Here is an 18,182-nt window from a genome sequence, read left to right on the forward strand (position 1 = left end):
GCTTTTTACTGTTATTGTCTTCCCCACAAAATGCAGACAACCATGCTTGCTCTCAAGTACTGGGGATGTATCATATCAGCATTTCTCAAGATAGCTCCTCACACATACACCATGTCTTTCTGTCCTTCCTTAATGTATCCCTCTACCTATTATCTGTGTAAGAGTAAACTTCCTGATATATGGCTCCTCAATAACAGGTAATTTACATCCAGCTGATCTGCTGCAATATAATAGAGCACTTTCAATTCTCGTTAACACAGTGGAAGATAAACTAAGACATCAGAGTTCATGCCACCTTCGACTCTGAGTCTCCACCCTCCACTTCACATCTAATATTACAGTCTGTGCCACATCAAGTCCAACTGAGAGGGGAACTCATGTGGCACAAGCGTTTAATGACTTAACATTGACGCCAAAAGCAAGACCAGATTGTTGTGCCTGCAACCGCTGCAGGTGTCCTCCATCAGAGTCAGGTACAGATGGTGATAAATTAAAAGAAAAACCTGAATAAATGAGTAGAGAAACATTACAAATGAAAATGCTTCCACACAAGTGCACTGCATGGTACAATTAAGCAACTAACATCCAATCATGCTCTGTGGCAAGTATAAACAAGCTGAGCAGGCCCAGTTGATTTTGATTATGTATCAAGTTGGCAAGAGGTAAAAGATCTATGTGACTTTGAAAGAGAGTTCATTTTTGGGGTATGGGGTCAGAAATAAGTCAGAAATTGTGGTTGACAGTGCACATTAGATGACCGTGATGCTCGTGCATTAGTGTGATATGTGAGGAAAAACAAAAGGGAGACTCTTCCTCAGGTGACTGAGAATGTCAATGCATATGGTCAGATGAGTTGTCCTTCACCATATTCCCAACAAGTGGGTGAGAGCATGTGTGGCCTACACCGGGAGAACGGTAAAGGCCTGAATGCTTGACCCCTACAGTTAGGGGATCCGATGGCTCTGTCATGCTGTGGGGGGCATTTTGCTGGCATGGTTTGGCTCCACTTGTCCCCTTCTAGGGGAGGGTCACTGCAATTCAATGCAAAGTTTTTTTCTGAGAGATCATCTTTATCCTGTGATGAAACATTTCTATCCTGATGGGAGCGGTCTCTTCCAGGATGACAATGCCTCCATCCATAGGGCACGATGGGTCACTGAATGGTTTGATGAGTATAAGAATGATGTGAATCATATGCTAGGACCGGCACAGTCACCAGATCTTCAGTCACTGGAACACCTATGGGAGATTTTGGACCGACGTGATAGACAGCGCTCTCCACCACCATCATCAAAACACCAAATGAGGGAACATCTTTTGGAGAATGGTCTTCATCTCTCCAGTACAGACTTGTAGAATCAAGGCCAAGGCCAACCTGTTCTGGCGGCACGTGGTGGCCAAACACCTGACTAAGACACTTTATGTTGGTTTTTCCGTCCAGCCACCAGATGTCCCTGGACTTTCCCTCCTCTCCCAGTCAGCTGACTCCCCACACCCACTCGTGCACCTATTCACCATTTCCAATCACTAGACCTGCCTCACCTACCGACACATCTGCTCCCATTTCCCTTAACATCTGCCCTGCATATATACCAGCCTGGTTTCCCCAGTCATTTGCCAGTTCATCAAGGGCTTCACGTTTCTCATGTTGGCTTGGACTTATGTGTTTCCCTGTTACCTTAACCTGCACCTGAACCTGACCTTGAACCTGTTATCTGTTTTTGACCTGCCGGTCTTTGTTGCCTGTGAGCCTGTTCCCTTCTGTATTTATTAAAACCTCTTAAATGCATCTGCCTGCCTGTGAGTCTGCATTTGGGTCCAGTTTCCCTGTTTCCTTGTATACTCGTGACAAATTTGTCACCCGCCTGCATGTGGAATGTAGGTGACAGAAAACTGGGGGGCAAAAGGATCGAGAGCCCTGCAAGGGCAGCCACAGTCATGTGACAGAGGAAATGATTTGGAGTAAACGCTGTGAAATTGAGACGTATTAGTTTCACAGAATCATCAAGGCCACATACACACAAAAAGCCACTATCACAAACAATACGCAACATGGATCTTGCTCTCTGCTCAGTTTTGCGTGCATTTACGCATTACAACAAATGAGGCCATGAAAGATGCCAGCAGTTGTTTTCTCGTGACAACTAATGGCCTGTGCCCACCGAGATGAAGGCAGACTAATCCGAGCCTGTGCGATCTAACTGCGCCCTCAGCCAATTCAATTAGGAGTCCAACATGGAGAAGCATCAGTCATCAAGTCAGTAGTTTTACTGAGCTGCCAGGATAAAGAAGAAAAGATATAAATGAAAGTGTTTACATATAAACACTTTGAGTGTTTCGATACATTTATGGATTCTTTGATGAACTGCGTAATCAAGGCATAGTAACATGATACTAACATGACAGGGAAAAACTAGGAGACAGATCTCACTGCAGTTACAAATCGTGGGATGTGTTCTTGTTTCTGATATGGTGGAGGAGTTTGGATATTGTATCCTCCGCCTCTCTGATGTATTATAGAGTGGGAGCTCTGATCCATGAAAGTGTTGGGGGAAGGGCTGTACTGAAGGTTAGAAGTGTTATACTGACTGAATCTGTGTGTGTTCTGTCGGGAGGGTTTTAAGGACAAAACCACATTGATGTAGAGGAATGTTCACCACTGCATTTATTGCAAGTCAATCTGAATAAATCATCTGCTTAAGTTGTACATATATTTGCCTTAGGTCTTCATTGATACTGTTTTTGTGTTTACAGCGGCTCATTCATGCACACTATCCCCACAATAAACAAGCTCGCAGGCATGCTCCTTTTCCAAATAAAGCTGGCTGTCTTTGGAAAAATGCTTACTTTGTTTTTGGAGACCCTCCATAACATAAATCTGCAGTGTTTGTGAACTGCTGTAATAATGTTTTAATAATAAGGGTATAAACAAAGCTGATGTTCAACACCCAGAGAAGCCGCCTTGCTCATGCATTCTTGTCCCCAGTGTTTTCTGGGGAGTCAGGAGGCAGCAGCATCAGCATTACCTGATTATTAATGACACACAGCCTGCGATGATGCATTAGTAGATCTGTCAAGGTCTGGGATGTGGGTGTCAGCAGAGGCACATTGCTGAAGAGGCTAATGATTCAGGGGATTACAGCATGTCTTTTGCAACAAAGGAAAGAAAATGAATAACTTTGTTGATGAGAAAATATGTGTTTGTGTGTGTGTAGGAGACAGAGAGGAAAAAATAGTGCTGCCAGTATTATCTTGTAAATAGTAAAATAACAACACTAAGGAAAGGACAACTTGTCTTTACAAACTTGCACATAAACAACTTTGCAAGCCAGTGAGTGTGGCTCGGTCCCTCATGCTTGAATGGTGCCCAAAAGAAGCCTTGAAGTAAAATGACAAATGAGTCATTTGAAGACGCCCCCTCACACAAACCTGTCACCACTTATGAACATCCTGCGAGCTGCACTGTATGTAGCCCTTTCTATTCTTATTGGATCCACAGTTGAAATAAAAATATCAAATGAACATCTGGCTGATATATTGTGCTTAAATCTTAGGAAGAAAGGCCTCTCAGTGTGGGAGTTTTTTTTTTTTTTCCTGGAAAGCAATGTGTCTCAAGTCACACTGGTGCATGATTTATCTCCTGATGTTAGATTGTTTAAATCAATATTTGTCAGCTAACACTTTTGTCAAGGTTGTGAGTAAACAGATAAAACTTCTCACTCGCTGGGGATTAACGTAGACTAAGCAAACCCACGCAAGGCAACCTTGATGGGCGGAGGGATTGGACGACACCCACCTCCTTGGTTTCCACAGCTCTCCTGATGGCAACCATAATGTTGTTATCAAAATAATTCAGTGCAGGGGAGAAAGGTGGGTCATATTCTAAATATATCAAAGTCAGGGCCTGTGTGGGTGGGGAGACAGTAGGGAAGTGATATCAAGCACTTTGAGGGAAAAATGAATAGATTAAATATGAAAGAAAAGCTGCAGCTGAGTTGCTGGGGGGAAAAAAATCCCTGATGAAGCCTATAGGCCTCATAGACAGAGAAGAGAAGGAGACAGAGTGCTACAAAGAAGAGAAAAGTAGACGCAGAAACCAAGAGACACTAGCAACAGACTGAGGCTTGCAGAGTTGCAAGTTCAAGCCCCAAGTCTGAGCAGATCAAACGCCCTCTACAGATAAAGCATTCCATATGGAACAGTATGGGAAATAGGAAATGACAGCCAGCCCCCTACAGGGGACCTGCACGATGCACATGTTGGTGTGGTATATGTGTGAGACTGTGTGCAATAAGGAGAAAGAGCCTGGACATGACTTTCTGCTTTGTTTTTCCACATGGCCGAAGTTGACATTGTTTCAATTCTTTTTTTTCATTTTTATGCAGTATGCAAAGGATCACACAAACACTCCTTTGCATTTACACACTGTTATTTTACTGTGCTCTGGTAGGCTGTTCAAGAAGCTACAACCTAAACATCATAAAAGAAAACCCAAGTGACTGATGGGTAGAGAATCTCACAAAGAACAACTTTATTTTAGGCAGAGACACGTGATTGACACATGAGTGGCCTGTGGGTTGATCCTGTATTGAAAAACACGTGGGCAGATCTGAAGAGGTTGATTCAGAGAGAGCTCGGCAATGTGGGAAAAAAATGTCATGATAACTAGAAAAAGCTTCAAACAGTACTGATAGAAAGTATGTCACAGTGTCTCTGTAGGTGCCGTTTCTGTCCATTGGAATGAGCAGAGATAAAGAAGTCAGATTGAAATTTTTATGTGCATTTTCAAGTATTTCAGAAATCCGTCTGGAGGAAATCCCGCTACACAACTGCTTTCTAGTATTTATTTAAACAAAACAAAATAGTAGGCCAAAGCTGATGATAAAATAAAATCCCATGGTGGCATTACAATAAAAGACAATATACTTTAAATATCCACACACTACCGTATTTTCTGAAGCCCTAATTCCTGATGCAGAACTAAAGCAGACTTTCTGTAGTAAATTGGTGTTTTCAGAGACATCTGACAAACTTACTGGAAGATTAAAGAAAGGTGAAGATGACACACAGAGATGTCTTGGTTAGATGTATCTGATTATTTGATTTTTTATTTTTTTTTTGCCTTATTCAGCCGAAACAACAAACCTGATTTACCTTCACTTGATTCTACTAGTGTAACTGTTTTACAAATGGAGCAGTGTTTCTTTTCTGTTTCATCACTTCCAATTAGAGAAAAAGCCAAAATTGCATTTGCAAGGCTGCACTATTATAAATCCCTTATGCTTACAAAAAAAACATTTTAGTTGTGACCTTTAATTAGAATGCAGAGTCCATGCCAACATCCCTTCTGTTTACCTGAGAGATTGGGCAGCTCTTATCCTTCAGGGCTCGTTAAGTCCTCAGGCAGAGTGCAGCTCCATGCTACAGAGCTCCTGTTGTGCAACACCCTGGCTCACATTATTAGACCTACACATCACAGCAGAACGGCTGAGACAAGAACTGAAGTGAAGAATGTGGGAACATAAAAAGCATCTATTTTACTCAGGGGTGATGAAAACTCTTGTTGTATGATGAAAAACTGGGAAAAAACAGCAACTCAAAGAGCTGGATACACACTGCCAAACGGACTGTCTCTGAGCGAAAGCAGCACGATGGGCTCTACGAGTGCATACATTCGTGAGGTCGAGCAAGCACACCCGCACATGCGCACACATACTAAAAGTTCATTACAAAACGCAACTATAAACACACAGAGAGCAACAGCCAGGCAAACTGTAATTTATCGTGCATCCATCCTGACAAGTGCCACAGCAGCAGATTATCTAACTGTTATCTTTTTGTGGACAAGCAGACAGAGGAAAAGGTCGCATCAGTCCTCACTACAGCTCCTAAAAACTGCAAGGTCCTGTGTGGGCCTCAATCACAAGCATCCATTCACCTTGTCTAAACCCACTGAATGATTTATAGCACAAAGAAAAATCTGCCGTGCATTCCACGCCAAACTATCACCATGAAGATGTCCTTGACTGAGCTGGTTAAACTCCTAACGTACAGTAACAAGAAATTACTTTCCAATTTTATGGCAATGCTATAACACAAGTCATCAGTAATTTTTTTTAGCGTCAGACTTCTTAGATCTGAGCAGAAGGAATCCATCCTCTGCTATTAATGATTTAGGTGATGCAGGAGAAATGATAGTGTTTAGCAAAACTCACTTAGACCAGTATTTTTTTGCTTTAAGGTCTGATAGCCCACTGGTTTATTGAATAGAGGGACTCAAAAGAGTTATTAATTAAAAGGATCAAGCCAGAGGCACAGCAGAGTAATCCATGAATGCAAGATTGACATTGGCTTTGGGGTTGTTTCACACCAACAAATGGAACAGAAACTCTCTTTCCTCCAAAACCTTGATTCAGCTCAAATGTGTGTAAGTGTGCAAGAAAACTAAGTGTGGAGTACCTTGAAATGACCAGTAAGAACCACATTTCCTGGTTTTTCTGTGTGCACAAAAAAATCGCGTTATATGCTTGCTTTACACATTACTCACACTGTCGACACACAGACGTATACACAGTAGAGGGTGCCTCTTTCCCTGCTTGTCACTGATAAGCCGGCATCCAAAGGAACCACCAGAAGGGATTTTTGCATGCCCATCTGCAGCGCAGCTCTGAAGCAACCAAGCGGAATCTTTCCCGAACCTCCTGGACTGTCAAAAGGCCTTCTGCTGACTAATGACCGTTATGAACTTCAGTCCAGGCTCCCTACCAGGAACCAGAAGTAATCTGCACAATTTGTGAAGCCTACTACAGCAGCATGTTTTGTTACATCACATATTTGGTCTGTATGTGTGCTGCTTGTGGGTTTGTCTATTATTTGAAGAGCAAGAAGAAGTCAAACATTCTTGGAAGGTTGCAACTAGGGGCCACCACAATTAGAGCTACTCTATATTTGGATCGCCATGACAACTAAAATGTTGTGGATGGTGGTATTATTAGTTTATGCTCGCTCGCTCTGAACACTACATCTTCTGCTTCAACTTGCTACGCCCTCAGTTTTTCTCAGTGTGGAGCCTCAGCGGCACACACGTCAAGTTCACACACATGCACTCATGTATGTAATGCAACGTGTAATGCAAGATTTTATACAGCACAGATTTAATTGTGGATCAGTTCAAAAGAAAAAGGTTCCCTGTCAGATGGCGTCCAAAGCAATACAAGTATCCACTTTAACCCGACAGCTTTTGAGTCAGAGGTTTGGTAAAAATGAGGGGAGAGATGGATACAGTACAGAAAGAGAGAGAAACAGAAAATGTCAGACAAACAGGGAGCAGAGAGGGGATGTGGCGGATGAGATTTCCAATATTTGCTTCTCTGTTGTGAAAATAGGGGATTTGCTGAGGGCTTGGAGAAAGCTGTACTGCTAACATCCTCCACCTGTTTTTAGAGGGAGCTACAAGAACGAGCCAATCCTCATGCTTCAAACCAAAAAAGAAACAACAGACACATTTTAGAAGCCACACACTATGCATCAGGAAAGTATAAGCAACAGTGAAACAATCAATTTGGCTCCTTTGCTGATTGTATCTCTAACTGTTTCCTTTAATTACGATGAAGAATTGAAAAATGCACTAGAATCAATTTTTATGCTAAATAGAAAAAAAATGCCTTTGCAAAAGCTGAACCAATTAGCACAATGGAGTCATCGGGCTTGTTTGCTGCTGGGAAGAGTTTGAAGGTGGCCATTTCAATGTTGTTATGGAAACAAGATGAGATTGTGTGACAAGCAGACACTTATCACATTAAGCTGCTCCACTTCCAATCTGCCCGGATTCTGTTAATTGCCTCTTTTCTGTGAACTGACCTGAGTGCCCCAATTTTCTCTTTCATTCAAACTCTGATTTTTTCTTTTCCTTTTTGTTCTTTATTTTTTCATTTCCTCGATTCTTTTCCCATCATCCCCTCTTTCTCTCATCCTCTATCTCTTTGTTTCTCTTGATCCTGACACTGTAGGAGGTGATGTCACCCTCTCCAGTCAGTTAACAGTGTGAGGTGGACGCTACTATTTTGCTCCTGCGGTCTGGTTTAAGAGCCCGCTCACTGAGATAAGAGAGCATTGTTGTTGAAACACAAGGAGAGATCTACTGCACGGCACAGCTCGGCTTTACTGTCACACTCTCCAGACTGTAATATATGATCGCGGCCAGTTATTCAGCGCTTCAGACGGACCAGTTGGAGTCCTAAACTGATGCTGGTTGTATTGAACAAACTCATGAGAGAGTAAACTCAGGGTTGATACAGTGAGGTGTGATTTATATGGTTATTCGGAAGGCACTTTACCGTAATGTTGGCTATATTTCATTATTTTTTATGCTATTTCATTGGTAATACTATTTTACTTATATAATTTCTATTTCTTGTGTGCATTTGCCTCTAATCAACTCGTCATTTGTAAATTACTTTGAATTGCACTACGCTGTGAGAAAATAGCTATACAAATAAAGTTTGATTGTTTGACTGAGTTTAATTGGTCTGAAAGAAAATATAAAGAAATGCAACTCAATACTACTACTGCTCCTACCAGTAATGATGATATTATTCTTATTATATTAAACATGTTTCTTACAGTTAAGGTCATCCTGATTGATTTGATTATAAGCCATATCTTGTCTACTTTAATTTTCTCATACTGTACCCTATGGTAGACGCACTGTACCGCAGCGTCACTTGTACGCCCACGTTTGTCATTTATAGAAAGATTTTGTCAGTTCAATGAGCTGGCACGACTTTTTTGGTCAGCTTCACAGTCAGAATCTCAAATTAAACCTTTTATCTTGTACGTATTGGTGGGACTGCATCAAATTGTGTGATTTATATGGTTATTAAGGTTCATTTATCTTGTTTTGGTGATATTAGTATGGTAACATCTTTGTGACAGGTGTTTTCTTTGTATTTGTTGGTCATTTCATAATGTCATGGAATAATTTGAGTGTATTGTCTCTATTGAGTGCCAGGTGTAATCGGTGTATTTTTATCACCTTGGCCATGAGGAAGACTCTTCGAGGTTGAAACCGGTCTAAGTTTTAAACCGATATGCCTCATTAAAGAAAAAACTTTCAATATAAATTTTCTGTGTGCTTGAAGAGCATTATCTTTTCTATATTTTCATTATTCAATGCCACTCCAAAGTATCTTTCTACAAATTGCGCTTTTAAGCGATTGGATTTACATTTTCATATCTGAAACTCCAAACAACATAAACTGATCCTAGTTCTCTACAGGCAATATCAATTTGGAATTATTATATTAAGTTGACGATAAATCTGGATCTTGGAAAAATGTCTGTTTCTTTCAGCACATAATCAAGATGACACTCACACAGCATCCCACTCATCACCTGTCAGCGCTCATATATCTTCATTGTCTCCATCAGGGCTCTTTTAATTCATGTAGTCTCTCTTTTCATTTGAACTAACCTGTTGAGTTGTGGCAGGTTTTCGCAGCATGAACTGGGCAGAGGAGCGAAAACTAAGCTGAGTAGACTAAACACACCCCTATCTTCATCACTCTACTCTCTCACACAGTCTCCATCATCACGTCAGTCTACATACCGGTACTTCATGCCGGTGAGCTTGGCGGTGGACTCCTTGAGGTTGTGGTGGTAGCGGTGGGTGAAGGAGCCCAGGCTGCGAGCTATCAGGGCCACGGTGCGGAAGCGGGCCCGGGCCTGGCTGGCTGTGTTGGGGCTGGTGGCGTTCTGCTTGCTGTGCTCGCCGTTACGCGGGGCCTTCAGCCCGTGGTCTGTACATGCAAAGGACACCTGCATGGCTTTAGGCAAAGTCCACAAAAGCTGCTCCAAGACAACCAAGGCTTTGTTTGTGTCCTTAAAGTACTTAACAGTCTTTTTTTTTTCTGTCCCTGGAACTTGTTTGGCTTTATCCTTTTTGTTTTTATGTTAAGTCGAAAGTCATTGGTCCAGGCCAGTTCTCCCTGGTGCTGCTGAATCTCATATGGAAATCACAGGCAGGAATGATGGGAGCATGAGGCTGTTCAGTTCCTTTAGGAAGAAGAATCTCAAACTGAGGTTACGTCAAAATTGGACAAAGCAGCAGCGCAGTCCTGGTCAGTGTGTGAGGAGCTGACACGGGGATCCAGAGCTTGTCTGACACCACCTGAAAATATGAGAGGATGGAGATGGAGGGAGAAGGATGGAGGAGAATAGGAACTGAATGAGTCGCTTAAAGAGTCGCCCAATGAAAAGAGGGAATGCAGATGTGTGTGTCGAAGAGGGTTAGAGGAAGGAGGGTTAAAATTGTGACTAGAAGAGGAGCAATGTACTGCTAAACCAGAAAGAAGACTGACCTTTGAAAAACCAGTGAAACCTCTTTGTATTTTATTTGTAAATGTTGTTTTCTCCAGTTTAATGCCTTTTGCTCACATCTCTAAGCTGCTTCGCTGTGGCAATATGAAGAACGAGAGTAATTCTGCCCTAGTTTTTCTTCTCTTTCTATCTCACTTTACTCTTTCTTTCTGTCCTGTTTTACCCCACTTTCCTTATCCTATGTATTTTCCACTTTTTGAACTCTAATTCAGTCTCTTGCTTGTTTCTGATCCGTCTATTTCTGTTTACAAAGTCTGTCTCTACCGCCTCTTTTAATGTGTTTCTCTTAAGGGTGTCTAAGAGGTTCTGTCAGGGAGTTATGGGTATCTGGGGAGTCTTTCTTGCCCTCAAACTGCAGCTAAGCCTTTTAGTCAAACACCTGGAGTGAAGAGAGTAACACTGCACCACCACACTGTGCTTCCAACACTTTACACACACATAATAACAGTCACCCTGTCACTCCTGTCAGAAATCTTTAAAATAAGGTCATGCTTTCACACAAAAATAGATACTGTTCACTCACAAATCTTCTCTGGCAAACAGCTGCCACATTTGCCTCCAGTTACAACACACATACACACACACAACCCAAATCTTAATGGATACAGGTGTTCTTACACTGTGAGATGTCAGCACTGTCTGAGAAACAAGGATGAGGCAGGATGAGATTCTTGATTGATGTGTGTCCTCCTGCAACTTTTAGAGAAATGAAGCGGTTTTACACAGCAAGCAGAGGTCCCGCAAAGATCCGCATGCCAACAGAAGCAGCAGCAGCAGCAGCGTTTCCAGCAGCTGTCCTCAGACCCGGCAGACAGCCTTGTCCCGTCTCCAAAGTCCTCAAGGAAGTAACACAGCTTTTATGGTTCCCGGCTTTGCAGCAAGAATGCTCTGGTTGATAAAGGGAACCTGGAATGGTGAAGGACAAGCGGAGAGGAGGAGGAGGAGGACGAGAGAGGAGGATGCATAGTACCTCATTTCAGAGAGAAGAGGACAGATGCAGTGAGGAGGCGATGAGCAGCGCGTGTTGAGCATAGAGAGAGTGAGCCAACCGCTGAGTGAGGGGAGAGAGACCATGTGTATAGGCAACTGGCTCTGACTGACTGGCTGAAAGAACTGCAGTGTTTTTTCACTATGGCGCCACACACTCAGAGAGAGAGGAAGAGAGATAGAGGTATATTGTGAATGGAAATCAAGTCAGCTGAGTTAACGTGAGTTGATTTGTGTGTGTTCATTCACTTGAAAAAATCCACCTCAGGCAGGAAGTTAAGGTGACATTTTGTGGTTGATTACAGTAACCTATGTGAACATCGCAGGCACGCTTCACTTGACTGTGGACGACTTATGAGACATTTTACTTGCTACCCCCTCTTTCTGTTGTCTGCCATTATGGTGCACGCCCTCTTTTTACTGCAGTAACCTTTGTGATCATGTAAAAAGTACTCACTTCCAATCTATGACCCATGACATAAAGCCAAAGCACTTTCTGTTATGTACTGTGAAAAGTTACGGGCGATACTTCATTTCAGGCTGAAAGAAGAACCCAGAGAGACCTCCTCTGACACTGACATCTCAGAGCAGCTGTTAAATAACAAATCAGTTGAAGTGGCACAATGAAATAAAGCATTAACCAGTGTTCAGGCACTGCAGCGTCTTACTTTCCTCCCCCACTGAGCAGCAATGTGACAATGCAGGATTTCATGGTTGATTGAGCATCCAGAAACCTCCAGGCCAACACAGTTTTATTTATATCCTTGTTATTGCATTTGATAACAGAAGAGACTGGTAAAAGTAAGTTCGGCAGGACCCATCTTTATTCATGCCGCTGTCGGCTTCTGGGTCAGGAGGTGGAAGTGCTCAGGACGGTCAGTCAGATTGTATAAAAACCTTGCCTGTTTAAATGCCTACATCATTCAAACTCCTGCCCCCAATTATTAACACAGGCTTTCAGTTAAGGATTTAAGACTCAAAGATCAAGCAGAAATTACCATCAATAAGCTCCTTTTTGCAATTTTTCAGAAAATTATTATCATTATACAACATTTTTCACAGTGTGAATAGTACTCCTTGTGACAAGAGAACTGATCTTGATGTGTAAAATCAGTAGCGTGACCCTTTAAATTGCACAGCCTTTAAGAAAAACTGAAAAAGTCATTTTGGTGTGCAGTCATTCCCACATCTTTTACAGCCTCTACACCTGCCAGCAAACCGTGTTTAGGCTTGATCATGTCGTTCTACGACGCTGTGGAGCGGTAACTGCGCTGTTGGACAGGGTTTCAAACATCCCTCTAATGTCACCAGCACCTCCAAGGCTACAGCTTCCTCCCTGTCGATCCCATTTAAAAGTGTGTCAGTCAAAAGTGTCAACTAGAACTGTTAGATTCTCGGCTGGAATCCGCAACGGGTGACAACACCGTTACCCTGAGGCAAACCACTCTGCCTTAATTGCTCTGGTAAGAATCTATAATAGAGCTCTGAGACTTTGTTGCCGAAACACAAAACTCCATACGGTTAGTTTGTTGAAATAGATGAGGGACCGTGACGCTGCACTGAGGAGAGTGAGAAATCCATATCCAGTAACCTAACCCCGGATTTCCCACAGTTTGGAACATCTATCAACATAGCTTGGTAGCACTGCCTGTGTATCACCAAAATACTGCATCTATTTATACAGAGAACAGCGATTTTCCTTTCTCATAGTAACCACTATTTTTTAAACAAAGCCCTCAGGAATGTTAGATTCCATGTCACATACTGTAATTACAGCCCTGTAAACAGTCTGCTGCTTGACTACAAGATTTTTGTTTTTCACGTTTTACTGTGTTGTTCAACAGGCTATTCAGCATCTGATAGCTAGTTTTCCTTATCAGCACAAACGTCCTGTAGAGTAAATGAGAGATAATGAGGGGGGAAACCTTTCCAAGCTGTCTGTGATGTCACTGCTGCAGCGGTCCCACTCTCTCTCTGCTCGATTACTTCATTCTCTATGTATTTGCCCCTGCATTCCCTTTTCTCCTGACATTTTCTGTCTTTCTGTTATCTCCTTTCTCTTGTCCCCCTCTCACATTTCTCTTTAAATCACCATTTAAATCAGGACTTTCAATCTCTCTCTCTCTCTCACTGCAAGTCCATAGTCTTTTCCCTATGCTGCAGATTAGACCAGGAGTGCAAGTCATTGTGATGCACTGAGTGTACGATACCACAGAGGAAGAAGAGGTTGTTTTATCTGCCCTAATAGGGTTATACTGACTCCGTGTAGACATAATTGTCACCGTTATTAAGCGCTACAAATCTCACTCTGGGCCAGCAAACATGCTTGAAATACTGATTAAGAAGCTTGACTCTGAATCTGACGATATGAGGTTTTGAATGAAAATGCAAGACCGTCATCATCGTCTTCATCATCATCATCATCATCATAAGGAAATTACCGTCCTTCATCATCAGCACTACAGCCATCAGTTTTGTCATCAGTTTATATTATCACAACATCATCATCATCACCATCATCATCCCATAACTATAATCCCCTCTATTAGCATCATTATCAGGCCCGCGTCTGGCATAACCTTATCTTAGTTTGAATGCAAAGCATTCCTTGACACTGATGAAAGCTGACATCTTTATTGTGACAGCTCCTAGAGATGCCTAGTGACCTTATGTGTCTGCCCAGCAGGCATTTGGCCTCATGGCGGGGAAACTGAAGTGGATGCAGAACCATTTATATCTAATGGTGAAGCACTCAGTGGTTCATAGATTCAGTATTGATGAAATGCTTGTGTACCTGCAGAATTTAAGGCCTCAGGATAAGTAGCTTACAAGCTCTCTTTGGAATTTTATTGAAACAAAATTTTGAGGAAACACGTATATTTGTTTAAAAAGGAACACTTAAATAGTACATTTAACTAATTACATTTTTAACAGTGTCATGTGCAATGCACATATAAAGTTATCTGTACAAATGAACTTTCGGGTTGCTACAGTAAAGCAAAGGTTTACTATTAAAGAAATAGTTTGACTTTTTGTAAAATGTGCTTTTTCACTTTTCTGCTGAGATGAGAAGATTGATGCCTCTCTCAAGTCTGTGCACTAAATCTGAAGCTAGCCAGCAGTTGGTTAGCTTAGCCTTGCAATAAAGACTGGAAACAGGCGGAAAGAGTTATCCTGACTCCATCCAGAGATAGCAAAATCTGCCTACCAGCATCTCTAATGCTCAGTAATTAACACGTTATACCTTGTTTGCTTGATACACACGCAAACACATGGCAAGGAAGCTACAATGCACGGCCAAGCAATAGTCCAGTATCCCCAGTACAACCACAAACTTTGTTTTTTGTACAGATAAAACAAACTACATACAGTATGTTGAAGAAAAAGTTTGACGTTTTGTTTTACACAATTACTTGCTTTCTTGCCGAGAGTGAAATGATAAAATTGATACCATTCTTGTGCCTGTATGCTAAATATGAAGCTACATAGCTCAAAGACTAGGAACAGGGGGAAACAGTTAGCCTGCATCAAACACTTTGGTTTCTGAGAGGATTAAACAAATGATATATAATATGTTCATTATTAACATTTACTGGGGTACTGCTTGGTGTAGGCAGATTTCCTTTAGTAAATTTGGACAGAGCCTGACTAGCTTTTTCCCCCTGCTTCCAGTCTTTATGCTAAATTAAGCTAACAGTCTCCTCACTGCTGCTTGATATTTAGTGTAAAGACCCTGAAAATGGTTAAATACTCACATCTAACTCCAGGCAAGAAAGAAAATAAGTGTATTTTCTTAAATGTCAATATATTCTTTAAACAAGTGACCATCGTAAGACTTTATAAAAAAAAAAAATTTAATGCTCTTGATGTGCAGTCAAGGTACAATCCAAATACACAGTAAACTTATTGCTCTAACTGCTACACAAATACACACACACACAGACACACACACATACATATACACAGTCATACGAGATAGAATATGGATTTGGTGTCATATTCAATATACTGTGATCCCAGGAAGAGAAAAAGATCATTGGACTCAAACATTAGGCCTTTACTTCATTACTTAGTCCAATCCTCAGTCTTTCCACAACACTGAAACCTGCCACTGAAGACATTGCAGTATGTCTGATGGTGGCCTCATGTGCTTTAAACGTCAAGTCTAATTACGGAGGGGTATTATTGCTGGGTCTGGCTGTGCTACGACACACTCTTCCTTATCAGGAGATGATGAAAGCTTTAGGTATTTAAAAGGGCTAGGGCCCTGCTGAGCAGAGGAAAACATTAATCCTTACTTCCTGTGGTTTATAAATGCTACAAACTGGAGAGAATTGACAAACAGGCTGTTGTTTACCCTGATTGGGCTTAGACTAAATTCACATTTACTTGAGAATATCAAAGACAGTTGCAGAATCAACATGATAACCCCATATAATGTAGAGTGTAAGTAATGTAAACGTGTGTGCTGTAAATCCCCCCGTACAAGCTCTCTATCACCATATAAGAAAATGCTGTATGGCCTAAATTTACAGCATTTAAATAATTCCTCTTAATGAATTAAATCTATTTGGACTTTTAAGTATATGCACCCTTCCTCAGAGCATAACGTCCTACCTGTAGACCATGGTGGCACTAGGTTTGGCAGATGCCTGAAAAAAGTGGCTGTGTACATGAAGAAGCTCCTCCAAACTCTGCTGCTCTTGAGGTCTGCTTGCTTCGAAGCTTCCTGGAAGGCAGCTGGTGGGGCTTGAGGGGTACACCCTGGTTCCTGCCACCTGCCTCTGCTGGATGGAACTGGGGCAGCGATCCAGCCTCGGCCCCCCTCTCTGCCTGGGCACGGGGATCTCACTACAGGCTGCCTTGAGATACATGTTTGGATCAACCTTATCTCTCACAGGCTGATGGGACACTTTCTTTTGTTAGCAAATCTCTTTCAATATATTTAGTCGTCCTGTGGAGGGAATCTGGACTAAAAACATCTCCATGTCAGCGCAATGCAATGCCGGTCATGTGGGACCACAGAGGATATCCATGATGGTTTGCTGAAGGGTTTTTGTCATGCCTAGGGCCAAACCGAGTGATTTAAAGTAACAACACAATTTCCAAAGATATATCAAACAAAGTACACAGGTGCATAGACAAAGCCAACACAAACAGACACAGACATACACAAATAAAATGAACACGCCAACAGTATCAGAGGAGATAACAGCTGGGCAGCCAGAACCATCTCTGTGTGCCATACCTGTGATGTCAATTTTATTCTTAGATGACTGACAAATTGGAAGACAAAGGCAGCTTTTGTTTGAGCTGCTGCTGGCTCCAGCTAGAGAAGCCTGCTTGTCTGTCAGGCAAGCTGAACAAAGCCGGAGGGATATTTCTGTCTACTTGTCAGAAATATCTTCTTGATGCATCTGTTGCATGTACAGCAAATCGAAGTTGCCGCAGAGAAACAAAATGTGATCCATCTAGACTGGTAACATTTCCTTAAAGCAAATGATTAAATGACAACAGGTATGTGAACAAGATGTATATATATCAGTTCATTTTTTTTCAAACTTTTAACTCTTTACTGTCCTAAAAGTCCTCATAGAGCTGCGACTTTGGGCAAAAAATCAACACCTATGAATATATTTTACTGCTTTACCTGCTGTATGGATCTCTTATTGATAGTTTTTGTCTGTGTCCAATCTTTGATTTAAATTACTTTAAGGTCATGTTTTCATGTAACCCTATGTCTTGTTATTGAAATTTACTCGCCTTTATCCAGAATATTCTTTGTGCTTCTTGGTTTAAGTGCATTATCATCATTCAATAATAATAACTACTATAATCAAAAATATATGTTAAATAGTTTTGCAGCCAACCTTCTAGGAGCAAGTCTTTAAACGTCAAAAACATAATAAGATTTTCTTTACAACCTTATTTAATGTTTGGTAACATTTGTTTTGTACTATGAATGCATTACAGCTTTTATGATTTATCTGCATTATTTGAGAGTAAGGGACTGGTAGAGGTCATTTATTGTGGTAAATGTGTTAAAATAGTTTTACAGTTATCCTAAAATGTAAATATATTAGTATAAAATACATGTACACACACTATATCTTGAGTATGAATTGACGTGGTTAGTTGTACCTGCCTGCCCTCTTGTGGACCAGGAAGATATCAAACCTGAAGAGCCTAAAATCTTATTAAGTTACATTTGTACATTTTGCACATGGAGGAAGATGCCGCTTTCCCGAGACAATCATGAAGATGGAAGTAGATGTGCATGCTCACACACACACACACACACACACACACACACACACACACACACACACACACACTAACCAACTAACACACATATCCATCACTCATTCACGGGCCTAAGTGTACGAGTATAAAGGTTGAAAATGGAGAAAAGATGTTGGATTAACGTGGGGGAGCTGTGAGCACCTCTGTGTGTCTGCTGTGTCCTCCCACTCAGTGTGCAGTGTGAGAGGCAGACGCAGAGCATTTAGTCTATTTCAGTCCCTGGATATGTGAGGTCTTTTCTTCACTCTTCCCTCTAAGACCAGAGTGACTCATCCACACTTGTTCACAATCAGACTCTTGCAGGCAGCAAGGCAATGCTGCTAGAAAAAATCAGACCCTCGCAGCGGAATAACACTGTGGTCAATCATGTGCAAATGCCTTAACTTGCTTTCACAGATCAGCATTGTTAGAGTTCACTCTTGGTTTGCAGCAGACATTGATCTGTAATCATGTGCAGTTCTATCTTCCTTGCACACTCTCATTTTGCTTATTGTTTTGCTTTATGTCGTTTTTTG

At 41.6% G+C, this 18,182-nt stretch overlaps 1 protein-coding gene across 3 annotated transcripts in view; it reads right to left on the reverse strand.

Annotated features, from left to right (window-relative positions):
• The window catches only part of kcnab1b (potassium voltage-gated channel, shaker-related subfamily, beta member 1 b), a 37,192-nt gene extending 20,954 nt beyond the window's left edge, over window positions 1-16,238 (reverse strand). Inside the window, exons 1-3 of one of the 3 annotated variants that reach the window (XM_040143251.1) lie at window positions 15,982-16,050; window positions 10,996-11,283; window positions 9,608-10,168 (exon numbers count right to left, since the gene is read on the reverse strand). In XM_040143251.1, the coding sequence (XP_039999185.1) occupies window positions 9,608-9,822 (215 nt within the window). In that variant the 5' untranslated portion in view covers window positions 9,823-10,168; window positions 10,996-11,283; window positions 15,982-16,050. Of the gene's footprint in view, window positions 1-9,607; window positions 10,169-10,995; window positions 11,284-15,981 lie in introns of all 3 variants that reach the window. The other 2 variants (XM_040143252.1, XM_040143250.1) reach the window with 2 other exon arrangements.
• Between the last annotated feature and the right edge of the window lie 1,944 nt (window positions 16,239-18,182).

This window comes from Xiphias gladius, chromosome 14 (genome assembly GCF_016859285.1).
Source record: "Xiphias gladius isolate SHS-SW01 ecotype Sanya breed wild chromosome 14, ASM1685928v1, whole genome shotgun sequence".
Lineage (NCBI taxonomy): Eukaryota > Metazoa > Chordata > Actinopteri > Istiophoriformes > Xiphiidae > Xiphias > Xiphias gladius.